Here is a 26,325-nt window from a genome sequence, read left to right on the forward strand (position 1 = left end):
TAATATTGTGTATATTATCCCTGAAAATTAAACACGAGTTTTTAATAATCATCAAGCAAAGCAGTAGCAATAAGCAAGCAATAAGTAGCAACAGCTCAAAACAAGCCACCCGTAAAGTTTGTACGTCTAATTATGAAACTGCCGCAGTTGTGGCATTCATTATAAATACTACTATACTATAAACGTATTTAAACTATATGTGTTTAGTTGTAAATTAAATTTTTTTATACATAGAACATCATTTTTCTAATTTTACAATTTTATGAAAAATATTTTAAACACTTTTTTACGTCAAGATAATATTAATTAATTAAAAATATAGGTATATATTTTAAATGTCTGGCTATTTTTAAAAATATTTTTCTTTTTTAACAAGAAAAAAAATATGTATATATATTTTAAAGAGACACGCGCAAATTTATCCAAATTTGCTAGACAAAAAAAATTGAAATTTTGCCAATAATTATTGTCAAGTAAGTGGTAAAATATACCTTGAAAAAATAGTTGAATAATAAATATTAATATATGAATAATAATAATAATAGTTTAATTAAATAATAATAAAAAAAAATAGTTGGCGCGAGTAAGTGCAATTTCATTTAGTTGCATTTTATTTAAGCATGAATGATACTGCTCTTTGGCCTGTTGTCACGCGAAATGTTTACTGTACCACTTGATCCCTTTTTTTATTTTCTTTTTCTCATTCATTATTTACTATTAAACTATGTCTTTTACTATGTCAAATTTAGTCATATATTTAAATAATAAATATTGATCATTAATTACCTTTTTCATACAGAGAATTAAAACAAATTAATCTTAAAAATATATTTATTTTCTCTGTCAGCCAGTGAGCGTAAATATATTTTTTACAAATATTTAAATATACCCAGGGAATATTTTATAATCTATACGTTACTGAAAATTTGCTTGGCACTTTCTCACTTATTGTTTTTTCTTTACAAAATCATCTACCTATGTATACTTATCATATATATATTTACAAAACCCACGCAGTACTGTGCATACCTTTTTTTTTTTAATAATTCAAACTTGCTTTTAATCCTTATCGATTAAAAAAAAAAAAGAAAAATCAAATAAAAATTTAACAAAAGCAAAATATTTGCAAGGATTATTCATAATAATTTTTATGATATTTAAAAGATAATATAAAAAATATATTTTATGGCGGCAAGAAAAGAGAAAGATTCCATTTAAAAAAAAAAAAAAATCTATGAGAGTAAGAATAAGAATTCACACACCAGCAGTGGGAGAAAAAAAACGAGAGAGAGAGCGGGAGATGGGATTTGTTAAAACAACAATAATAATAACAACAATAACAACAACAACAACAACAATAATGAGCCGGCCCTGGGGAGAGTAAAAAGAGTGAGAGAGAGAGAACGATAAAAAAGAGATGAAAAAAGTGTGTGAGGCTGTCGACTGCTGCCGACTGGCGCCGAGTGATTCTATACTCAGTGACTCGGTTGGTCCGATCATTTATCACACACACATATCCAAAATGCATGTAAGCGAAATACTGTATATGTAGTCTCTCTCTTTCTTATTGTGTAGAGAGATATACATTGTATGTATTGTGTAGGTGCTTGGTGCCGTGCTCGAACCAGCGCCAACACCAGTGAGCACCAGCCGCCCGCCGTCGTTGCCACAGCTCTTCATCGTTAAATTATCATTGATATACTATTATCATTATTTAAAAAAAAAATTAAAATAATAATAATATACCTAATAAAGTCAGTGTTATTACAATTAATTATTAAATTAAAATACCGTAATTAATTAATTTAAAAAACTAAATAAATACGCGTGTGTGAAAAGTGAATTATTATTATTATTTTTTTTTCTTTTTTTTTTTTTAAATTAAGTGTACATATACTAACCCTAAGTTGGTTATTAATGTGTGACCTCACTCTGACATATCAATACACCAAAAAATATAAATTAAATAAATTGTGACTTAATATTATTTATAACAATTAATATTATTATGTAATTTACATAATTAAAATGTTATAAATGAAAAAAAAGAAAAATAAAGGATAAAAATTATAGTTAATTTTTTTTTTTTATTTTAAATTTTTTTTTCTATTTTGAAAAAAAAAAAAAAAAAAATATATATATGTTCATGTATTTCAAGTGTTGAGTGGATATTTCTTTTGTCGTCGACCGGTGCCCCTGTGTATATGTGTGTAAGTATATATATATAACAATTTAGTGTGTGTTTGTGGAGATATATATATGTATATATGACCTGTCAGTGAATCGTGCACAAACGCGCATGTGTATTTCTATCTTTATCCTCTCATTCTTCTCGTTTTACTATAGCCACTATATATCTACTTATTTTTTATTTAAAATATTTTCATCTATCAAAAAAAAAATATATAAATATTCATTTATCACTTTTTTTTATCATTTAAATTAAATCTTATATATATATATATTTTTTTGTTTATTAGTTTATTTTTAATATACAAATATATTTACCTTTTTTTTCTTGTGAAAAATTAAAAAATAACAAGACTTATGGTAACAGTTAAAATAATATATTTAAAAAAAATTTAATATATATCAAAACAAGTGTGGAGTAAAAAAAAAATTATACACAATATTGTTTTAATAACATCTTTGTTTGTTTTTTTTTTTTTTTTAACAAATTATATATTGAAAGAAAACGTAATACAATTATTATTACAATTTACTCCAAAAAAAAGAGAGAGTAAAAGAAAAAGAAAAAAATCTTGTTAAACATCTCTTGAGATAAATAAATTAATTTAATTGTTAATTATGTTTGTATAGTATAGTTTTTTGTATAAACATAGTTATCCTTACATATGTGAATTTATTAATCATTTTTAAATATGTATTAGTGACTTACAATCACACATACACATACATACATAAACTTGTGTTTGAGTGGGTGGGTTGGTATACCAAGCAATTGCAACAAATATAATAATAATAATAATATATTTTAATACATTTAAAAAAAAAAAAAAATATATATATAGTGTCGAGAAGGAAGTTTTTTGTGTGCGCGTGTGTATAATAATATTTTTTTAATATATAAAATGTCAATAATTCAATGTTTATAATGGAGTCATTGCGATGAAAAAGTTGTCATGATTTTACGCACGGTTAATACATAGTATACTATTTTAAGTGAGATGAGTACTCTAAAATAAGTGAGAGTGTAACCTCGCAATATGTGTGTAAAACGCGATATAAAAAAAAAGAAAAATAATATTTATTTAAATACAATATTAAGTGATAAATAAAGCATAATATTATTATTGTTTTTTTTTGTAGTAAATAATAAACAACAATTTAAAAAAAGGTTCGTTGTTTACAGGTGATGATGATGATGGAATGTGTCATTGAAGTATTATGCAAAATAAAAGAAAAAAAAAAAAAAAAAGTTTAATCAAACAAAAAATAAAAAATGTTGCAATGAATGGATGAATGAATGAAGTGACGACTCGTTGACGATAATAACTCAATATAGATTTTGTTGTTATCCCCCGACAAGCTGCAATATGTCTTATTAAGCTGTGCCATCTTGAAAGGTGTACACATTGATTAATGCATGTACACTTATTTGTAGATTAATTTTTAATTTGCATTTTTTTTTTTTTTCTTTTATTTTTTTTTCCCCTCGTGTTGCTAAAATATATGTGTAAGACTCACTCATGCAAGACAATTTATATAGTAGTAGTAGTATATAGTCATACAATATTGTAGCAATAATAATATATACACAAAAAATTATATGAAAAAAAAATTAAAAGTATTGTGCAGTTGGTTTTTTCTACTCGCGCGCGCGTTCACTTCCTACGCGCGTGCGTCATATATTTCATTGTTTGTATTAATATGTGCATCTCTCTATATATATACACACAAATAATAATAATAATAATTTTATATAGTGTAGTTTAATATACACTGATAATATATTATTATTATAATTTTTTTCTATTTAATTATTTGTCTTTTTGTCCGGTCGTTTTTTCATAGTTTTTGTTTATCATCAATTTATTTAAAATTTATCCTCGTAATTTTATGAGATTTTGATAAATTTTTATATAGATAAATAAGTATATATTTTTATTTTTTAAATATATATATTGTTGTTTTTTTTTATTTTAAATAGTACAGGTAGCTTAAAAAATAGTTTAAATATTGAATAGAAAATTGAGTTTATTAAATGCTGGTTTCTTCTTTAATTTCTATTTAAAAATTTTAATTGATAATTTATATATTTGATAGTGTAATTTAATTTTTCGGGTATTTATTTAATTAATTTATTATTTAATCTTGTGTACATCAGTTTAGTTAATTGAAATAGGCATGTATCAAAAATTCCTATTTGCGCTATAAATTTTGACTGGAATATACATGTCCAGAGCTTTTAAATTCTGCATGTGTTGCATTTGTCTTTAACAGTCATATATTTATTTTACAAACCCTACAGTATTCCTAGAATAACGAGAAAAAAAATTTATATTTAATTTTAAATGTTACTTATATTTATTTCCTTAAAATTAATTTAAATTAAATCAACAAATTTATCCTCTTAATATTTAAAATATTATTTTTTAAATATTTACCACATTTTGATTGTATCTATTTATTATTACTTTGCTATATATAGATTAAAGTGCATATGTTCATAGTAGAAAACTGGCCATGTGTCAACTGTAAAATTTATATACATATATATAATTGTTATGATTATTTTTAGTGATACTAAGCTTTTTGCTTTTATCACTAATACGTGTTACTTACAATTTAATACTTTTGTACTTGACTTACTAAATACTTGTTTTTTTTTTTTTTTTATATTTTGTGTATTATGTCCCTTATCGCTTCATATAAATAAATACATTTCATTTCCAATGTCATTTAAAAAAAAGGACATTGAAAAAATAATAAAATAATGCGAATAATGCGTATTTTTTTTTTCATTTTTTTTTATTCTAAAATTTTAAAAAATAAAACTCAATTAATATTTTTTTTTTTTTCTAAATAATATTTAAAAAATAGTTAAATTTTTTGTTCAACTCAACGTGCTCTGCATTTATTAGAATGTATATATTTATTTCAACTATTTAAAAAAACCAGTTCGAAAATCAAATGATCAAGAATGAAAATAAAAAATTTCAAATAACATAAAAACGAAAACGTAAAAAATTAGACACAGTGAGTGCGGTTTGGTTGGTTTCCTATTGTCTATTAAATTTGAAAAGAACTCAATCGTTCATTCACAACACATGCCCATTTCTTCTTTTTTATTTACTTCAAAATAATCTTTTATATATCGTTGGGATATATAAGGTATTGGTTACAATACTTGTAAGGGTTGTTAGGGTCTATTGAAAGAACAGCTTCACTCCCGTTGTGCAGGTGAATCAACCCCTCTAGTCAATCGACTTTTATTTTTTACAATTTATTGCTCCCAAAACATCACATTAAATTAATACAAAATATACATATTTAAAAAAAAATTGACTCTTAAATAGCAATTAAAATCATAATTATTTAAAAGAAAAAAAAAATTGAATTGGTCATTTGGAGAATATGAAGTATACACACTACCATGAACAAGTTTTTAGGTTTCGAAAGTGGCGCCGAGTGAATAGTGGCTATCTCTCTGGTATTTGGTTGAAAAAAATTTGAAAAAAAAAAATATATATACATAGAGGGGCAGAGAGGATAGGAGGGCTAACAGATAAAAGAGTGGCTAAAAAGAAATAAGGTGGAAGAAGAAGGCCGTCGTCGTCGTCGTGGTCGTGTGTCTTTAACATGTTGAAAGAGGTCGTTTGTTTTCTTCAACGAAAGATCTATACACGAATAAATGGAAGACTCCATCTCACACACGATCAATAAAATTTTACTGAGCATATTAATGCAAAGCAATACCACTACACATAATAAAAAAATTAATAAAAATAATAATATCATTCAACAAGGCGCTCCTTTTTTTTTTTTTTCTTCATCATGGCTCAATAATATTTATCAAAAATAATTTTTAACATTTTTTAACAAGTGACAATTCACGTGCAATTTTAATATTGAATTACAATTAATGATGATAAATAAAATACTAGCAGTATGCTTATTAAAAAATTGGCATTGTCGTTTTTTTTTTTTTCTCAAATATATATACCTATAAAAGAAAAGAAATAAATAAAAAAATCCAGCCATCAGTATCCCCCAAGGTCCTTCAACAATGAATAGAAACCACTTGAAAGAATAAAAGCTATATAAAAGATGTAAAAAATAAGAAAAAAAAAAAAAGATGCGGAAAAAATCTCAATCATTTGAGCCTTTAATAAAAATAGATTTTCCCACTGTGAAATCTTAGTTTCTTCGAATTCCACTTGAAGATTTTTTTATTTTTTTTTTTTGGGTGTAGTATTATACTACCTGCTGCGTGTCGAGTTGTGTCGCCGGTATATACGCATAGTAACACACACATCGACTGACTTAAAAATCTACCATAGAAAATTGTATAGAGCCTGAACTATTAGACGAAACACAGAAAGGTGAAATGGAAAAAAAAAATATATCTATAAGACATATAATAGGTATAATGAAAGGGAGGGACAATGGTTTTTGAGTAGGTAGGTGGTGGATAGATGGTGGCTTGATCTTGCTAGTCTAGACTTTATTCTTACTAGCTTTTAGTTATAGCTAGAAACAAGTGAAACGATAAAACTAGTTGTAAGTATAGTTGGGTGAAAGAAAAAAAAAAAAAGAATAAGCGCCTTACAAGTTGCTAGCACCAGTCAACATCAAAACTTGTGTTGTTGTAGTATATTGCTCTTTTTTCATTTTATTATTCTTTACTAGAAAAATAGCTGAAGACATAACGAGTGTGTTTTCTTAGCGAACGATCATCATTCATAGGATGACATGGGTTTTTAAAGTTTTCAGACTTTTTTTTTTCTCTTTTCTTTTTTCATCTATTGTGAAAAATTTCTTTAGCTGAAAACTGTCTGTCTTCATTAATTACCAAAAAATTAAATAATAGCACAGTTACCTGGGCTCTCCTGTCTTATCCGCAATATTTCTCTTAGCAGCAGGAGGATCAGTTAAGAGTATTGTGTTTACAGATATTCAAACTTCATTGGAATTACATGTCTTTTTTTTTTTTTCTTTCAAATTTAAAATATATTATTTAAAAATAATAAATAATTTAATTAAAGCTATCTCGCGATAATGATGAATCTTTTTTTTCAAAATTCTCCAAACTTCCGGACATTTAAAAAAAAAACTTGAAAAGATTAGATAGTATATACGCTATGTGAATCATTAATTGACGTCAATTTTCGAAAAATAAAATTAACTGTCATTTTATTTTCCTCTTACTTTTATCCTTTGTTTTTAAAAATATTTATCATAATCTCTTGCTGCTGCTATACTAGGTGCTATACCTACTCTCTTTTTCTAATCAACGAAAAAAAAAAAATTACTCATTGAATCATTGAATAAATAGATACACGTATTGTGATGCTATATTCATAAACTTATTACATCTTCCCCTACTTAATTTCTATATGCTGATGATCGTTATGATTTTTTTATTTTTTTATTTTTTCTACTCTAGCAAATCTACTTAGTCCCCATATATTTCCATCTCTCATTCTTTTATTATCTCGAGTCTCATTAGAGCCTATACTGTTGTTTTCGTTTTTTTTACAACTTCTTATGTATATCTACTACAACTTGGATATACTACGCCCCTACCAAGCCAAGCATCTCACTCTCAACTTTAGTATATCTTTCATTTAATGTCGGTGCAACGATCGAACTCAAGTATAGTATAAATATTTTCTTTTTCATTATTTTTATATTATTAATCAACTATTTTTTTTTTATTTTATATCACTCTAAATATTCATCAAGTAATTATTATTATTGTTTTTATTTTTTGTTCACGTGAGAAGATGGATAGGTCAAATAATTTTAACTTAAATTTCTTTTCCACAAAATTACGTTATGTCAGGTAGTCGAAAAAAAAATATTAAAAAACTATTTATAGTTTGATTAAGTAACAAAAAAAAAAAAGGAAAAAAAATATGCCAATATAAAACACGTGTTTATTTGCCACGTCCCCAGCCGGTGTAGATCAATTATCAGTAAATTAGTCATTCAAAAAAAAAAAAAGAAAAAAAAATTATTGTTTTGGTATATTGTTGGTCTTATTGGATGTTTTCTTATTTTTCCTTGATAATCTTACAATAAAGAAAGGTCAAGACAACAAATTTCATTAATTTATTATAATTTTCATATATTTTTTTTTTTTTTGCTCTTTTCTCTCGCGTTGTATCCATGTGTGATAATTTTATTGTTTTTTATGATGATGATGATGATGATGACGAGTTGTTGAACGATGAGTTGTTGTATGCATGAATTATTAATATATGTATGTACAATTGTACGAATGTATAGTGTGTTTATGATTAAAAACGGCGTGACTCGTGAGTCGATTAAACATTTTACCGGCAGCAAGTTACTCGTTCAAGTCACGGAACATTTTATTATTATAAAGTATGCTGAGCCGGGATTGTAGCTCTAGGCATCTTCATGATTCAAGCATTTCGATTTTTTTCTTTTATGGATCCTGGGGGGCTCATTGACCTGTCGAATCTTGGAATTCTTTGAATTTTTTTTTCCAACAGAATCTACTTTGCTTTTTTTCTTTTTTTTTTTTTCTTCGTAAGAATAATACCAAAAAAAAAAAAAAAATTATTAATTTTTCGCCAAAACAGTTGGATCAACTCTTTTGTAATATAATAATTTTTATGTTTTTCTTGTGTTTGGGTTTAATGATTAAATAAAGACAGAGATAACACAGATAGATTGATAATTATTTTATTTTTATTTTTATTTTTTTTAAAGAGCAAAAAAATAGAGGGGGGAAAGTATTTTGACACCTCGACAACAAAGAATCTTATCAGTTTCAATGTGAACACTCAATATGATAGTTATTTATGCGAAAAATAAAAATTATGATGATTATGAGAAATTAAAATAAACAATGATTTTAATAACATGCAAGATGGAAGATTTTTTAATTTTTTTAATGTATTTTATGATTGTAGATAAAAAATTTTTTAAAAGTGGGGTAAATAAGAGTATTGTGGTCCTTGGACCTCGTGTTAAATCGCCAGAGGAGGATGCTCAACAGTTGCAACTGGCGAGAAGAATTGGAGGTCGGAATAATAAATAATATATTTGTTAAAAATTTTGATATTAATGAGAGAAGAACGAGTACAAAATTATCGCATCCCGTTCCCGAAAGTCGGGTACTGAGGTATGCAACAAGCTCGTGTTACCATCATTTTGTCACCATCATCAAATCATCGGACACTGATCTTCAACCTCCTCTCGTCTGTATGGACTGTAAGTTCTACAAAAATCTATATATCATTTAAAAAAAAAATAAAAATAAATAACTACGAATAAATTTAAAATAAACGAAAAAATATTTAATTAAAATGAAAAATTTATATTACAGAGCAGGGTAAGGTGGCAAAAATGCTGACCTCACATCCCGAAATGCATGAAAAACGTGATGGAATTGGCAGAAGCCAATATGGAAGTGTTGTTGATAGTAATGACAGTGGTGGCTGTGCCAGCATGGATGACAAAACTGATCAACAACCTTCAACAATTCAACGTAATACATGTGATCCATCAATTAGTGCTAAAAAACTTCCAAAGAAAAGAAAATTTGATCCATCTGAACTTGAAGAGATGGACAAAACTAGTAATGTTGTTATAAATGTTGGACAAAATAATACAATTGTACATCATACATTACCAATTGTATCAATAAATCAATCACAACAACATTCTCCTCATTATCATCATTCAGTAAATCATCATTCCCATCAACCACCACAGCAACAGCAACAACTTCATCATCATTATCATCATTTGCATCATCAACCAGCTCAACAACAACAACAACCAATGCATATACAAGAACAGGAAGAAGAACAAATAGAAAAACATGAACCTCAACAACCTCCACCACCATCACAACAACAAAAACAAACATTGGCCGATTGTTATGAATCACCACATGATCATAACATCGGTCATTTACCTCCTCAAAGTTCAGCTGTGAATTATTCATTACGTGATGAATTACCAAGATCAAATAATTCACATATATTAACAACAAATGATACATCAATGTCAATTGATTTAAGTGAATGGCGTGATCATCGTGTATTAGCTTTACGTGAATCACGTTATTATCCTGGTGTTATTAGAAGTGCTTCAAATGGTGAAATATGTATTGAATTTGATGGTGATAATCAATTAGTGAGATATACTGATGTACTTGGTGCTGGTAAATATGATATTATTGGTGATTCAAGTCCATCAGTTGGACAAGTATCATTAGATGCTAAAGTTTGTGTTAAATGTCCAACAACAATTGGACATCATGACTCTATGAAAAATGTATTTATACAGGGAATTGTGTGCAAAATATTAACAAAACCAAGTCGTTTTGTTGTTAATATTATACGTGATGATAAAAGTGAAAATTGTACAATTAAAAGAGCTGATTTACGGCTCATTCAACCACCATGGTTTGATGAATTAGAAGAAGGATTAGAAGATGAACAAATGCGAGTTGATTATGTTGGTGGTAAGTTTTTTTTTTTGTTTTTCTTTTCATTTAATAATACAGTATTTTTTTGTCAAATATATATTTATATTTAGATGATATTTTAGATCATAGCGAATATAGAAATTCATTGGTTGAAGCTTCACCATCAGGACAAATTATTCAACATCATCAAACACCACATATGTCATCGCACAATGACTCAACCGAGTATTACAGTACAGCTGATACAAGTCCTTTGGTAGGAATGAATAATCCAGTACATCCTACATCCACTGCAATGAGCAATGGTAGTCGTCCTTATGATGATCTTGAAAGTGAAGATGATCTTGACAGAGAAGATATAACATTCCCCTCTGATGCAGGTTTGTTTATTTTTTATATATTATTTTTATTATGTATTTTAAATTGTTAATACAATTATTGTATTAATGTAATTTAAATAATAAAAAAAACAAAACTGACAAATGTAAAATTATCAGGAAGCAGTAAAAGAAGTAGTATGCAAAGTCGAGGAAGTACAAGCAGTTTAGTTGAACAACGTAGTATAACTCCACGTTCTCAAGCTGCAACACCCAGGTTAATATAATTTTTAATACCCAAATATGATTTGTTTTCTCAGTATTTAACTTGATAAACCATTTTTTTAAATAGATCTCAGGCAGCAACGCCACATAAATATAAAAAAGGTGATGTAGTAGCAACACCAAATGGCATTAGAAAAAAATTTAATGGTAAACAATGGCGTCGTTTATGTAGTAAAGAAGGTTGCTCAAAAGAAAGTCAAAGACGTGGTTATTGTTCACGTCATTTGAGTCTTAAAGGTACTGGTTTACGTGGACCAACTGGTACATTTAGTAATGTTGGTGGTGAAGAAACATCAAGAGATTCTGATACATCACCAAATTATGGTGATCGTCGTATGACAGGACGTTTTGATCAAGAAGAAACTGAAGCAGCAAATATGCTAGTATCATTAGGTAGTTCACGTTCAGCTACACCAGCATTTTCATCACCAACAGCTCATTCTTCCATATCACCATGTATTAATCAATCACCAGTACCACCACTTGGTTTAAATCAAAATAATGTATTTATGCCAATATCAAGTCCTGCACATCATGCCTCAGCTTCTCTCATATCACCTGGTCCAAAATGGAAACATTCACCAACTCAACCAATTTTTACAATACAATATCAACAACAAGTTATTAAACCAGAACCAAATAGAATGGTGAGAACAAATAGACCAACAAATCAACAGCAACAACAACAACAACAACAATCAGTTGGATCTGTACCAGCAAGTATTGGTACAAGTGTCATTAGAATATCACCAATTGGTCGTGGAATTTCAGCACTTGCATGGTCTGATCAAAGTCCACCATCAGTAGTTAGACATCCATCAGTTGTTACATCAATGGCACAACAAAGAGAACAACAACGTGAACAACAACCAGGGATAATATTACAACATGCACTTACAACAAATCATCAAGTAGTTGATGATAAAACTTCACAACATATAAAACCTTCAAATTCACCTCATATACCTGTATCAAATCAACCACCACAAAATTTAAGTTTTAAAACACAAGAATTACCGGTCGACTATGCACAACAAAATCAAGTACAAAGCCAACCAATTTATATTATGCATACTCAACCATTGCAAAAATTACAAAGTATCACAATTCAACAACAACAACAACAACAACAGCAACAACAACAACAGCAACAACAAACACAACCAGTTCAACAAATTGATAAAAAATATTTTGTAATAAAAAATGGTACTGATATGCCACCAACTTTACATATAACAAGTGGTCATGATGATAAATTATATAGGACAAATACAATGAATCATCTTGGATCGATTCAGCAATTACAACAAGCACCTCAATGTCAGCCACCTCCACCACCACCTCCTCCTCCACCACCGCCACCACCTCCTCCACCAGCACAACAGCAACAACAACAACAACAACAGCAACAACAACAGCATCAACAACAAAATCAACAGCAACAGCAGCCACAACAGCAACAGCAACATCAACAACAAAATCAACAGCAACATCAACAACAAAATCAACAGCAACAACAACAGCAACAATCAACAGAATCCACTGCTCATACCGATAAATTATCAATTTTACCACAAACAAATAAAATTGGTATTCATTCATCAGGAATTCATGTTGATTTAGGAAGAAATTTACAAACAATTTCAACTAGTATTGTTATGCCATCATCTACAACAATTACAAATGTAACAGCTCCAACAAGTGTCTTTCAGCATGTTATAGTACAACCCAGTCATCTTGTTAAAGTCACTGAGGCTCCATCATTTCGTGATGATATTACTAAAAGCAATGGAGTTGTTTGTAAGTATTTATTTAAATTAAAAAATCTATACTTATCAATTTTATACAATTATTTTTTATTTATTTTTTAAAAATGAATTATTAATAAATTTACAGATGGCAATTCTGAAATTTCAACTGTTTATCAACCTCATCCTCCACCATTGCTCAACAATTCAGCACGTAATTGGAAAAAAGGTTTGAATAATTTTTTATTAAACTTAAATATCCATAATGTACTAATTTAAATAACAATTACAATCATTGTTCTAACTATTGTCATACCTGCTAACTAACACAAATAATTCTTTAGGGAAATTTTTTTCTTAAACTTTTTTTTAAAGAAAAAACAAAAATGAAAAATCCTATTTTTAGTTTAAATCTTAATCTATTTTCGGGGTACTTTAAATTTTTTTTTTAATTAAAATTAACTATAATTACTTATTTTCTATTCCACGCTACTAACAACATTCATCATAACTTACCACAAAAAATTTCATTTCAGCTTATTCCTACCAGACAACAGTAATGGACCAGATGGAGGTAAGTCCTCCACCATCTGCATTGAGTCCACCATTGAGTGCTCCACCGATACCATTGAGTATCCCAAATTCAGTAACTGAACAACCTAGACAAATAACAACAACAAATGAACCTGGCCCAGGATCAGATCCAATAACACCTGCTGAAGAAGATGATGATGATGTTTTTGAGCCTGAACCAATATTACCAATCGAACATGAGGCCAGTTCAAGTAAACGAAGAAGTCAATCACTCAGTGCATTACACTCAAAAGATCCTCAAAGTCCACTCAAGGTTATTATCATTATTATTATTATTGCTTTTTTATTTTATTTTATTTTTTTTCATTTTATGTTAATTCATTTGTTTTGTTTTGTTTTTTTTTTTTGTTTTTATTTGTTATCATTGTTTGTATTTTGCCATACATTATGATCACAATATAGAAAAGTGTAAAGAGTGCTCCTGTTTTGCAGACCAAGGATCGTATACGTCGACCAATGAATGCGTTTATGATATTTTCAAAACGTCATCGTGCTGTTGTACATCAACGTCATCCAAATCAGGACAATCGTACTGTATCAAAAATACTTGGTGAATGGTGGTATGCATTGAAGCCTGAAGAAAAACAAAAATATCATGATCTTGCTGCAGAAGTTAAAGAAGCACATTTTAGAGCACATCCAGACTGGAAATGGTGCAGTAAAGATAGAAGAAAATCATCAAATACAAGTTGTAAAGGTAATGAACCACGTGGAAAACTAAATAGTACAGGAGAAGAGACAGATATGGGACCACCAAGTGATGATATACCTTTAACACCTCGTGCTTCTGATGAAATATATGTACCTGTAGCTGCAGTTTATAATAATGATACATCAAGTATTGCTGATAGTACTAATCAACATATAACAGCACAAACAACAACAACGACGACGACAGCAACAACAACGACAACAACGACGACGACGTCAACAGCAACGACAACAACAACAACAACAACAACAGCATCATCAACAACATCATCATCATCATCAACAGCAACATCAACAACAACATTACAAGCAATGGATACAACAACTTCTGATTTGTCTATTAAACAAGAAGATGACACAACTGCCTCGGATGATGAACAACAAATGGTTATTTGTGAAGATACTCAACAAGATAACGAATCTATAGAAAAAGAAAGTGTTAAAATGACAGAGATACAAGAGACTGATAAACACGATGATGATAAAGAAGAAAAAACTTTTGGACAATGTCGAGATAGATATTCACCAGTAAGTGGACATAATATAAAAATTGATATAACTTGTCGTCCAAAACCAATTAAAGCATTAATTCCAACAAGTACAATTGAAACAACAACAAAATATCATCATGTGTCAATGGATAAAGGTGGTGGTACTGTTTCTGTATTATCAACTTATCCTTATCATAGTCCAGTTAATCCAACTGGCGTATCTGGTTTTCAGCCAAAAGGTGGTGCATTTATTACCATGCCAGTTTCACCAAAAATTGTCAAACCTGAACCTATAAAAATTGATCAAAAACAACAGCAGCAACAACAGCAACAACAACAACAACAACAACAACATCATCAGCAACAACAACAGCAGCAACAACAACAATACAATACACAATATAATGTTAATAATTTAGTGACTAATGAAAATGGTAGAAATATATCAAAATTTACAACAGCATCGGTGCTACATTCAATTGGTACAAAACCGATGATGGCTGTATTAAAACAACAACCATTACCATCACCAACATCTACATATAGAACAACAGCAACATCAGATGGTCACTATCAAGCTTCACCAATAACTTTGACATTACTTGATAATGATTTAGTTGCTGTTTCAAAGCATCATCAACAACAGCAACAACAGCAACAGCAACAGCAACAACAACAACAAGGTAATCAATATATTTGTTCAACAACACAACATCAAAGAATGTTTATACCAAATTTTCAAATACCAATATGTGAAAGTGGTAATCGTAATGTTACAACAATGCAAAATTTTATATCAAATAATAAACCTGATACTCCAAGTGTTATTGTTGCAAAAACATATTCAGTATCAAATTCAAATCCAAGTACACCAAGTTATCGGGGTCATTCAATTGGTCATTCAATTGCTAGAATTGCTGAATTAGAAAAAAATAATGATAATACAGCTGTTTCAAATCATGTACAATTTTATAACAACAACAACAATAATAATAACAACAACAATAGTAGCAATAATAATAATAACAACAATGTTAAATCAGATCAATCAAGAAATAATATTGATAATGGTAATAGTATTCTTTTATCAATATCAAATAATAATGATAAACAACATAAACCACCATTAACACCACGCACACCACAGACACCTCATCGAAATGATCAAAATAGCATGGAACATTCAACAAATTATTCAAATGAGGATACAACAACAGTCAGGGCAAGTGATATTAATCAAACAAAAGGACCATTTATGCTTGCACCAACACCTGCACAACTTGGTCGTGCACCATTACAAAGAAGACAATCACAAGCAATAACTCCAACGTCAAATGTGGCTGATCATGCAACGAATCAACATTTTGACAATCATGGACAAAATAATACGTCAAATGTCGAACAACGTCAACAGGTACAACAACAAAATCAATCACAACATCATCAGCAACAGCAACAACAACAACAACAACAACAACAACAACAACAACAACAACAACAAAAACAACAAAATAATGAAAATATGACTTTACAATCACCATTAACGAAAAAAGGTTCTTTTTTCAAGAAAAATGTTGAAGATGGAATGGACAGGTAATTTTTAATTTTAATAATTAATTTTTAATTATTTGTACGAATAAATTTTATACTATTATTTATTATTTCTTACAGAGTTCTTGAACAAGTTAATTTTCAAGAAAAATTTTCATCGTTACCTGAATTTAAACCTGACGATATCCAAAGTCCAAGTGCAATAAGTATAAATACACCAGCTGGTCCTTCTACACATACACCAAGCTCTGTTGGTTTGCATACGTCAAATGTAACATCAAGCCTTCAAAGTTATAGAAAAAAAACAGGACAAAGTTCTCATAGATCTACACGTAAGTTAATAAATAATAAATATAATTTATGTATAATATGTTAAATTGAAAAATTAATAATTTTATAATTTTCATATTTAGTTAATGAAGAAGACAATGAGACTGATGTATCTGCAACACCAAAATCAGCAACAAGTGTTAAATTAACTGGAAATACATTTTTTGGACCAGATTTTAATGTTGATGCATTTAGATTGAATGCTGATATTGGTAATGAGGCGGAAGCAAATTCACCAAGAACACCAAAAACTCCAAGTGGTGGTAATAATAGTAATTGTGGTGGTACAAGTGGTGGTGGTGGTGGTAATGGTGTTAATTCATCAAGAACTGAACATGAACGTGGACCACGTAAAGTTCTTGAACAACGTAGACAACTTGTTATGATGTTATTTCAAGAACACGGTTATTTTCCAACAACTCAAGCAACTTCATTCTTCCAAACAAAGCACTCTGATATATTTCCACATAAAACAAGTCTTCAACTTAAAATACGTGAAGTTAGACAAAAATTGATGGCAAATCCAACTCCAATGAGTGCAAGTAATTTAGTTAGTCCTTTACCAGCCGCTGAGCCATCACCCAGCGTCACTGGTAATTAATTATTTATTTATTACTAATTCATTATTAAATTATTACGTTATTTTTTATTAATAGTATTTATATTATTTATATTATAACAGGACCCTTGACTGCTCCTCCAACGTCTATGGGAGCTCCACCTTCACTGCCTGTTAGCAGTAGTGGTAGCTAGCACCCATGTGCCAACTGTGATACTCTGAATTCTCTAACTCCACAACGCGAGTACATTATAATTCTTTAATAAAAGTTTGATAATATAAAGAAAAAAAAAAAAAACAGATCAGTAATAGTTACAGTAATAATAATTTAAAGGAAAAAAAAAATCTAATGAAAGAAGAGTCATTAGTAAAAAATCAGATTTGTTTCTTTTTTTTTTCTTTTTTAATTTTTATTTACTGGATTATCAGAAATACCAGTCAAACACCAAGACATTGACTGGTGTTTTTTTAAATATAAACTAGGTGGTAATAATGCCTATCCCAAACTATTACTGATCTTTTTATTTATTTATTTTTTTTTGTTTTTTTTTTTTTTTTACACTACCGTATTTTTTAAATATTATTATTTTATTTTATATTTTAGAAATCGGGTTATTTGTGATATTTGATGATCGCATTTTTGTTTTTTTTTTTTTTTTTTTTTAATAAAAAAAATATACGGTCTAGCTGATACCCGTAGACTAACTTGTCTTGTTTTAAAAATGGGCCTATATTTGTTAAGTATTGCTGACATAGAATGTGCAAATATGTAATAAAATAAATAATAAATTTCGTAAATAGAAAAGAAAAAAAAAAAAAATATGGTAGATTAGAGAAACTAGAAAAAGAAAAAAAAAAAAAAAAAAATTATTAAAAAATCAGAGTTTATATACTTTAGTTATACTATATAGAAATATGTATACTGTAATGTTTATCAAACAGGCAATCTCCGAAATTATTGTTTTAATTTACATTACGTTGACAATTTACAACATGCATAGTGTTACTATTATTATCATTACAATTATTATGATTATTATTATTATTGTTCATGAATAGAAAAAAGAAAAAAAAAAAACAAACAAACAATCAAGTTGATTTCGCAACTGACCACGTCAAATTTCATAATCAATTTTATTTCCATGATGTGGCTAAAAGAAGAAGAGACCGTAGTCTCAATTTGGTTTTTTTTTTTTTTTTTTTTTCTCCTCTCAATATTAAAGTTTAAGAAAAAGTAATGAAGAAAAAAAAAATACAATGTATAAAGAATAATGTGAAATATGTAAAATATTTCAAAAAGTACTTATCGACTGTTTTTTAAACCTCGCCAAGGTTTAATACGTTTTAAAGTTTTTTTTTTTTTTTCGTTTTTTTTTTTTTTTTTTGGCTCTCTGAATATTTTTTAAATTTATATATTTATTTCTCTCGATGAGAAATATTATTTTATTATTTGTATCAATTTGCATGATATATACAAAATGTTTTTCATTAACATTATTTTTAATTAACGTATTAGATCCATTAATGGTATTAAATTACTTATCAATAATGATAATAATAATTTGTCATTATTTTAAATAATTATTGCAATGTTAATTATATTTTTAATTTTTAATTCAATTCAAGAATTGCAATAATACTGTCAATCATTAGACACTAGCTTTTTTTTTTTTTTTTTTAATTGATAAATTGTATATTTTTGAGCCTCTTTAATTATTTTTACATGAATTATTAGATAGATAATTATATTGTCAAAAAATAAATTAAATCTTGGCGTGGATTTGTTGAATTTGGCTGTAATATAGATTTATTAAATTAGTCGACATAAAAATTTATGAGACATCTTATACGATTTAATGAAGCTCGAATGTTTTTTTTTTTCTTTTTCTTTACTTTTTAATTAAGTTAAAGAATAAAGAAAAAAGAAAAAAATAATAATAATGAAATGACCTTTTCATTAATGTGTAAATAAAAAAATAAAAAAAAAATAAATGAAGAAAAAACGAATAAAGAAAATATTAAATGAAATAATGAGCCTAGGTTATTTAATAATATTTACAATATGTTTATGACATTGCAATTCATACGATAATAATAGTAATAATAATTATAATATTAATATGATAAATATAGACAAGATTATATATAGTTTATAATAAAAGTAATGATGAATGGGCCTTTATAAGTCAATGGACTATTTCGTGCTCAGGACTGACCTACTCACGCAACTCTCCAAAGTTTTTTAAATGCCGTTTTCTTTTTTTATATATATATATATTTTTGTCTTTTTTAATAATTGTCTTGTGTTGTTATTATTATTTTAAATAATATCATGTATATTATTAAACACTGCAATGAATTTTTTTAAGCTCTACTTTTCAATTGTTGATACACACAAAAATTACATGAAATTTTTATATCCAGATTGTTTTTTTTTTCTTTAAATAATTACTTGTTTGTTTTTTTTTTTTTTTTTTACTAACAAATTAATTAACTTGTTCATTTTTTTATCTCAATCCTTCTCATGATATTAATTTTTTTTTTTTTTCAATCACGTGCTTATCATTAATCTCTAAGTATTGTTGTAATTTTTTTTTTTGTTTTTTTTTTTTTTTTTTATAATGTAAATGAAAAGTGAGAAAAATAAAAAAAAAAAAAATAATAAGGCCACAAGATCTGTTGTAATAATAATGACCATTATTATTGGCCATACCAAGTGACTGTGATCTCGGAACTGGCAAGTTTTTTTTAATCCAATTATAATTAAAAGATAAAAGAAAAAAAAAAAATTATTAAAACTTGATAAATTTAGTATTGTTTAAACTCAACTACAAATTAAATAATTAATAAAAGTAATAATAATGATAGTTATAAAAATGAAAAAAAAAAAAACAATTATTAAAAATCATATTTTAAAAATAAAAATGTGCAATTTTAATGATGAATTTTAATTTAAAAAATCTCCATAAATTTTAGTTTTCAAATTTTATGTATATTATTTTTTAATAAATATATTGAAGCATATTGTTATCACACAATATCATAAAAAATATAAAAAACAAAACTACCCATAATTAAATAAATAAAAAAAAAAAATAGTTAATTGTCTATGATTAATTAATTCGTGCAGTTAAATGCGAAAGTATGTGTAAATAAAAAAATATAAAAAAAAATGGAGAATAAAAAAATTATATATAAATTATTACAACATAAGAAAAAGATAAAATTAATATGAAAAAATTAAATAAAGCCTGTTTTATTGGCCGCACCTGTCTTCATATATTAATAATAATTATGTATCCATATTATTATTATTATTGTACGTTAAATATTTAAAAAATGTATATTGGAGAAATTTGATGAGATGAGAATGATTTAAACAAGGATACACTGAAAATGCATGAATATTACTTAATATTAATATTAATATTATGACAATGAAATACTTAAATAAATAATAATTTTTCATTATTATTTAATTGTTTAATGGAGTTGTTCAGGTTATCCTTGTTTTGTATATGAAAATATAACAGATTCATTGGACCAAAATTTTATGTAGACTGGATAATTTTTTTTCTTTGATTTGCTTTTTTTTTTAGCTTTCTTATTTTCATTGTATCCTTCATGATGCTTTGTCTTTTTTAAAAAAATAGAAAATTTTAATTTCTATCGTAAAAAAAAGAGCAGAGAAAAGTTACAAATTTTTTACTAAAAAATTATTGTTTTATGCCAATTTTAAATTTTAAAAAACATGTAACTTATTCAAATTAAATATTTCCGTAAAGTAGAAGTAATAAACAATATTAGAAAATAAAAAATTGTTAAAATAGACAATCCAAAAATTTCCCATGCTCTTCGAAACTAGGATATCAATAATTTTTGATTTTTTGTTTTTAGAAATCTTCTAGTATGATGTCATGCCTTAATGAATAATAGTAACAAATAATAATTAATAATAATAATTGTTGATAAAGTCATTGAAAATTGACTAAATGTAAAATAAAATTTTTTTGATGAATAAAAAAATATAATTTATTTATTAATAATCTCAATCGAAACACAAAGAAAAAAAATGCCGAAAACTTTTTTGAATAAAAATTCGTTGACAAATTTATTAATTATAAATAAAAATTTTAAAATTTATAATAATATTTTTTAAACAAAACTGTTGAATAAAAAGACAAAAAAAAAACAAAAAAAAAAAAATAAAACAATTTTCGGAAGTTTAATAAATTTTTGGCAAACGTACATAAAAAAAAATGAGAAAAAAAAAAAATTGGATAATAAAAGGCCTCTGTACATTATCATTAGCAATTCCGTGATTGATAAAAAAAAAAAAAATATCTATATCTGTAATTAGTATGGAAGTTACTTTGAAATTAATACGAATTATAATTATAATAAAAAAAAAAATTATTAAAAGTTCCACAAAGAAATAAATATAAATGAAAAAAAAAATAAATATATCCTTTGGTGTAATTATGTATGTCTATGATATAAAAAAAAAAAAAAAACATATATTTATATTATATACCACTATGATAAAATTAAGAAAATATTAATAATGATGTTGATAAATAAAAAAAAAAATAAAATAATGTTGCAAAGTTTTTGTTCAATTGTCAGTGAATTATTATATCATTTTTAATTCACATGGGATTTTTTTTCTTTTTTTTTTTTTTGGCTCGTTATTATTAAATTTATATCTTGAGAAATAAATATAGCAGCCAGGATTTTTTTAGTTTAAATTGTTCAGGATTTTTTCCTCTATCAGTCAGTAAATTTTTAAGACAATCCTTCTTTGCGTTCGAAAAACATATAAGATCAAAATCCTAATAATCTTTGTTATTCTTTGCAGTGCATTTACCTCTTTTCAATTTAGTAAATTTATTTTTCTCGCTTTTCCAACGTCTATTCGATTTTTCTTTATATTTACATCATTGAATAAAGAAAATAAACAAAGCCTTTCCGACTTAAATTTACGTTTTTTTCTTAACTCACTCATATTTAAATAATTCAAAAGAATAAAAAACAACTACAAAGATAAAATATTAAATTAAGTAAAGAACGAAATGATCAAACGAACACAAACGAAATTTAAAAAAAAACCAATAGTTTCGTTTTAAAAATTAAATTAGACTACATGAAAATTCGCCTTTATACAAAGTGTCAAAAGTCAAAACTCAAACGTGTCAAAAAAATAAATAAATAAAGTTTGACAGATGGATTTATTATATTAATTAATACAATAGTTATGGCACTTGAGAAAAAAAATTATGACTCAATATGAGTAATATGAAGTGACGATTTATTGATAAAATAATATGAGGAAATATAAAATTCAATTAGTGAAAAAAAGAGTAATTCAAATGATAGGTTAACAGGTGTATTGGAGAACAATACATTTCCAATAAAATTATAGGTAAATTAATTGTTATAAACAGATATGTTTGTTTATTGAATTGTATCTTTTGTTTTTTGTAGAGATAAAATAATTAATATGAATTCAAAAACCAAAGGTCAGCTGCAAAGTAGCAGCACAAATGACAATGTGCAACCAGAAAAAGAGCCAAAAGTACAGAATCAACTGGTACGATAGACAGTGTCAAAATTTAAATATTAATTATTGATAATATAATAATAAAAGTTTGTAAAATAATTAATTTATAATTTTAGAATAAAGAAGATACAATGAGAAAAACAGAAACTCCAGAAGAATTAAAAACACAACTTGGTGTATTGATGAATTCATTGGCAATATTATCAGCTGAAAAATCAAGAATGGAGGCTAATTTTCAATCAGATAAAAAGCTATTAAGAAATGAACGTGAAGAGGTAAACATCATGAGTGTATAACACTCATCTTTAATAAAAAAAAAAAAAACAACACAGCCATCATATAAATTAATATATTAAATTACAGTGTGAAAAAACAGTTAAAGATTTAAAAGAAAAATTAAAACGTGCACAACATAATACACAATTAGAAGTGGAACATGTCAAGTATAAATTAATTATGGAAAGACATGAACGTGAAAAAGAACAAGCAGATAATTCATCAATGATTAAAGAACTTCAAAGAATTATTACTGATGAAAGACGTAATAAAGAAATACTTGAACAACAAATTAAAGATATAAAAAATCAAATGGTTAATAAAACACAAAATAAATATCTTGAAGCTGAATTAGAAATAGCTAATAATAAATTAAAACAAGCAGAGGCTGCTGTTAAAGAAACACCACCAATGCTTTTATCATTACAATCTGAACTCGCAAATTTAAAAAAACAATATAAAAATGCACTTCATGAGGTGGGCACTTAAAATAATAATTAAATTAATTAAAAGTTTTATTAATATAATAATAATAATTTTTTAGGAAAGAAAAAGAGTAGCAAATGCTGAACAACAAGCTAAAATTTTAGAAATGTCACATGAATCTAGAGTTGCTGGTTTAGAATCAAGACTTGCTGAATTATCAGAAACTGTTGGTGGATATGATAGACTACGACAAAATGATCAACATGCTATACAAAAATTACGAGATCAACTTGTTGATTTAAAAATAAATGAAGACAAGGAACAAGATACTACAACTGACATAAATGATCCAGATATTATTAAACATAAAATACGTGATTTGTATTGTTGTTTAATAAATATTAATAATAAAAATAATTCAATTAACATAAAAGGTAATTAGTTACTTATATTAGATAATTGATTTTTTTTATTAATTGTGGTTTGTTTGGTTTTTTTCTCCAGATTTTTTAGAAAGTTTAAATTTAAAAGATACCAATGATGACATTGATTATCAAAAAAAATATGAATTACTTCAACAAGAATTTGATAAATATAAACAACAATATTCAAATACAGTTGATAGAAATAATAGTTTGAAATTGAAAAATAATAATAGTAATAATAATGCACAAGATAATAGTTCAGAATTAAATTTAAGAAAATCATATTGTAAAAATTTAGAAGAAAGAATACGTGTATTAAATCATGATATTAATAATTATGAAAATGAGTATAAAAAAAAATTAGATCAACAAATGCAACAAATACAAGAAGAGAGAATAAGATTTGAAAGAATATTGACACAAAAAGAGACTGATTATCGTGGTAAAATAGCAACTCTTGAGCATCAATTGTTACGTCAACGTGAAAGATCATTGGCATTAATTGAGGATAAAGAAAAAGAAATTTTAACTCTTAAATCATCATTTCATGCAATATTAACAAAAAATAATGATCCATTAAATATTGAAAGACATAAAAATGATGAAAAACGAACAATTGAACCATCAGCTGATTTTATAACAGCTCTTCTTTCAGTTGAAAGTCCACCAATGTTACACTATGCTCAAGAATTAGCACGTAAAGATATTCAAGTATCTAATTTACGTAAACAAAATAATGAATTAGAAGCAGATCTTAGAAAAAATCAACGAGAACTTTTAGCAGCCTCAGAACGTCATGCCAAAGAAATTAAAAATTTGGAATCAAGTATAACAAGGTATCTTAAATATATATTTATAAATAATCCTGAGAATAGTTGATGATTAAATTATTTTTTTAGATTGGAAGCTTATAAATCTCGTGAAGGTGCTAATTTAGAATATTTAAAAAATGTCATTGTTAATTATTTAACAAGTAATGATCCCTCTAGTCGACGACACATGATGAATGCAATTTCAACAGTTTTACGTTTTACAAATGATGAAATTGATAAAATTCAACGAGCTAAATGATATTGACAACACAATCTATTAATTGTAAATTTTAATTTTAATCAAATGTATTTATAACAATCATTTTATTTTATGTAAAATATTCATATACATATTTAATATGGAAAAGACACAATGCACTGATGTTAAATAAAATTTCATATTAAAAATATACTGAATTGAATGATATCCCTACGAAAATGATTCCCAATAATAGCAGACGAAATTAATTTGGTTGTAGAAATAATTTTACAAAAATTTCGAATTATTATTTTTCATAATTGACAAGTTAAAATTTATTATTGTCAAAGAGAAACTTGATGTGAGTTACTTCAACATTCTCATATTAATTTACATACAATAATTGTCATCTTGAAAAATCAACAAATAAATTTTTACATATCAAGTAAAATTAATTTAATAGTAATGACTAGACTTTTCGTTTTGCAGATGATTCAATGTCAAGTGTAACTGGTCCATCATTTTCAATGTTGACACTCATCATAGCTCCGAACCTTCCATCTTAATTACAAATAATAAATAAATAATTTTTACAAAAAAAAAAACGATTTTACAAAAGTCTCATCATTTAATTACCTTTAATGTATTTTGGCTCGTATTTTTTACCAAGTTCAGATAAAAAATTATTGTAAAAAGGCTCTGCTAATGATGCAGTCATTGCTTGATGAAAATCAAGTTTATTTCCTTTCAGAGTGTGATAAAGAGTAAATTGACTTATACACAATATTTCATACTGCTTGTCCATAACACTTGCTGACCATTTTTTTCCATTTTCTCCATCAAATATCTTCAAGTTAAGTATTTTTCTGACACTAAAAATAAAATAATAATCAAACTATTAAACTATTATTTATTATTAATTAATTAATTAATATAACACACATGTAATCAAGATCCTCAATTGTATCATCATTTTTAATTCCAACAAGAACACACAGTCCATTTCCAATACTGCTGATCACTTTTCCATCAACTGAAAATTCAATTTAATTTATATTTATCAATTAAATATAATTCACTTGTCATAAATAACAATAACAGTTAACAATTAATTTTTTATTTTTGTTTATATTTACAAACAACATACTGTAGTATATTTAAAAAAAAAATATAATTTAAAAACCTGTAACTGAAGCTTTAGTAACTCTTTGAATAACAGTTTTCATAATTTTATTTAATAAAAAATTACTGAAATAATTATTAAATTTAATGACAGTAATTAAATAATATGATTTTAAATGTCAATGTTTTTTGTTGTTTATTTAAATAATAAAACATGTGTGTGAAAAACAGTGAAAAAAATAGTGCTATTTGGAGCAGCCATTGG

At 26.3% G+C, this 26,325-nt stretch overlaps 3 protein-coding genes across 11 annotated transcripts; 2 read left to right on the forward strand and 1 right to left on the reverse strand.

Annotated features, from left to right (window-relative positions):
- Positions 1-1,653: 1,653 nt before the first annotated feature.
- On the forward strand, positions 1,654-19,368 carry LOC122858025. Of its 6 annotated transcripts, XM_044160646.1 has the most exons (13): positions 2,115-2,210; positions 9,129-9,429; positions 9,545-10,690; positions 10,765-11,034; positions 11,152-11,248; positions 11,324-13,056; positions 13,153-13,233; positions 13,541-13,851; positions 14,001-16,253; positions 16,287-16,393; positions 16,472-16,683; positions 16,765-17,274; positions 17,364-19,368. In XM_044160646.1, the coding sequence occupies exons 3-13, from the start codon at positions 9,565-9,567 to the stop codon at positions 17,432-17,434; spliced, it is 6,771 nt and encodes a 2,256-aa protein (XP_044016581.1). In that variant the 5' UTR covers positions 2,115-2,210; positions 9,129-9,429; positions 9,545-9,564; the 3' UTR covers positions 17,435-19,368. The 6 variants fall into 6 exon arrangements, with proteins under 6 accessions (XP_044016582.1, XP_044016581.1, XP_044016578.1 ...); XM_044160647.1 differs by having other exon boundaries at positions 1,654-2,210; positions 10,777-11,034; positions 14,031-16,393; XM_044160643.1 differs by having other exon boundaries at positions 14,001-16,393.
- A 3,024-nt stretch (positions 19,369-22,392) lies between these two features.
- LOC122858027 (GRIP and coiled-coil domain-containing protein 1) lies at positions 22,393-25,149 on the forward strand. Of its 2 annotated transcripts, XM_044160649.1 has the most exons (7): positions 22,393-22,662; positions 22,725-22,830; positions 22,917-23,075; positions 23,164-23,553; positions 23,621-23,936; positions 24,007-24,763; positions 24,827-25,149. In XM_044160649.1, the coding sequence occupies exons 2-7, from the start codon at positions 22,741-22,743 to the stop codon at positions 24,996-24,998; spliced, it is 1,884 nt and encodes a 627-aa protein (XP_044016584.1). In that variant the 5' UTR covers positions 22,393-22,662; positions 22,725-22,740; the 3' UTR covers positions 24,999-25,149. The 2 variants fall into 2 exon arrangements, with proteins under 2 accessions (XP_044016584.1, XP_044016585.1); XM_044160650.1 differs by lacking the exon at positions 22,393-22,662 and having other exon boundaries at positions 22,673-22,830.
- Positions 25,150-25,254: 105 nt separating this feature from the next.
- LOC122858028 (D-aminoacyl-tRNA deacylase 1) lies at positions 25,255-26,252 on the reverse strand. Of its 3 annotated transcripts, XM_044160651.1 has the most exons (4): positions 26,122-26,252; positions 25,881-25,971; positions 25,575-25,810; positions 25,255-25,499 (listed from the first exon to the last, which is right to left on the reverse strand). In XM_044160651.1, exons 1-4 carry the CDS (start codon positions 26,162-26,164, stop codon positions 25,408-25,410), a joined length of 462 nt encoding a protein of 153 aa, XP_044016586.1. In that variant the 5' UTR covers positions 26,165-26,252; the 3' UTR covers positions 25,255-25,407. The 3 variants fall into 3 exon arrangements, with proteins under 3 accessions (XP_044016586.1, XP_044016587.1, XP_044016588.1); XM_044160652.1 differs by lacking the exon at positions 25,255-25,499 and having other exon boundaries at positions 25,672-25,833; XM_044160653.1 differs by lacking the exon at positions 25,255-25,499 and having other exon boundaries at positions 25,747-25,841.
- Between the last annotated feature and the right edge of the window lie 73 nt (positions 26,253-26,325).

The sequence above is a fragment of the Aphidius gifuensis genome, linkage group LG5 (assembly GCF_014905175.1).
Source record: "Aphidius gifuensis isolate YNYX2018 linkage group LG5, ASM1490517v1, whole genome shotgun sequence".
NCBI lineage: Eukaryota > Metazoa > Arthropoda > Insecta > Hymenoptera > Braconidae > Aphidius > Aphidius gifuensis.

What these genes read in the sequence shown, in the direction of transcription:
- LOC122858027 (XM_044160649.1), top strand. Translation starts at nt 22,741, where the DNA reads ATGAATTCAAAAACCAAAGGTCAGCTGCAAAGTAGCAGCACAAATGAC. An exon ending in TAAGAAATGAACGTGAAGAG is followed by an intron (nt 23,076 to 23,163) that starts GTAAACATCATG and finishes ATTAAATTACAG; the next exon opens with TGTGAAAAAACAGTTAAAGA. An exon ending in ATAAAAATGCACTTCATGAG is followed by an intron (nt 23,554 to 23,620) that starts GTGGGCACTTAA and finishes ATAATTTTTTAG; the next exon opens with GAAAGAAAAAGAGTAGCAAA.
- LOC122858028 (XM_044160651.1), bottom strand. Translation starts at nt 26,164, where the DNA reads ATGAAAACTGTTATTCAAAGAGTTACTAAAGCTTCAGTTACAG. An exon ending in TACTAAAGCTTCAGTTACAG is followed by an intron (nt 25,972 to 26,121) that starts GTTTTTAAATTA and finishes TTGAATTTTCAG; the next exon opens with TTGATGGAAAAGTGATCAGC. An exon ending in ATTGAGGATCTTGATTACAT is followed by an intron (nt 25,811 to 25,880) that starts GTGTGTTATATT and finishes TTTTATTTTTAG; the next exon opens with TGTCAGAAAAATACTTAACT.
- LOC122858025 (XM_044160643.1), top strand. Translation starts at nt 9,565, where the DNA reads ATGCTGACCTCACATCCCGAAATGCATGAAAAACGTGATGGAATTGGC. An exon ending in GCGAGTTGATTATGTTGGTG is followed by an intron (nt 10,691 to 10,764) that starts GTAAGTTTTTTT and finishes ATTTATATTTAG; the next exon opens with ATGATATTTTAGATCATAGC. An exon ending in AAGTTCTCATAGATCTACAC is followed by an intron (nt 16,684 to 16,764) that starts GTAAGTTAATAA and finishes TTTCATATTTAG; the next exon opens with TTAATGAAGAAGACAATGAG.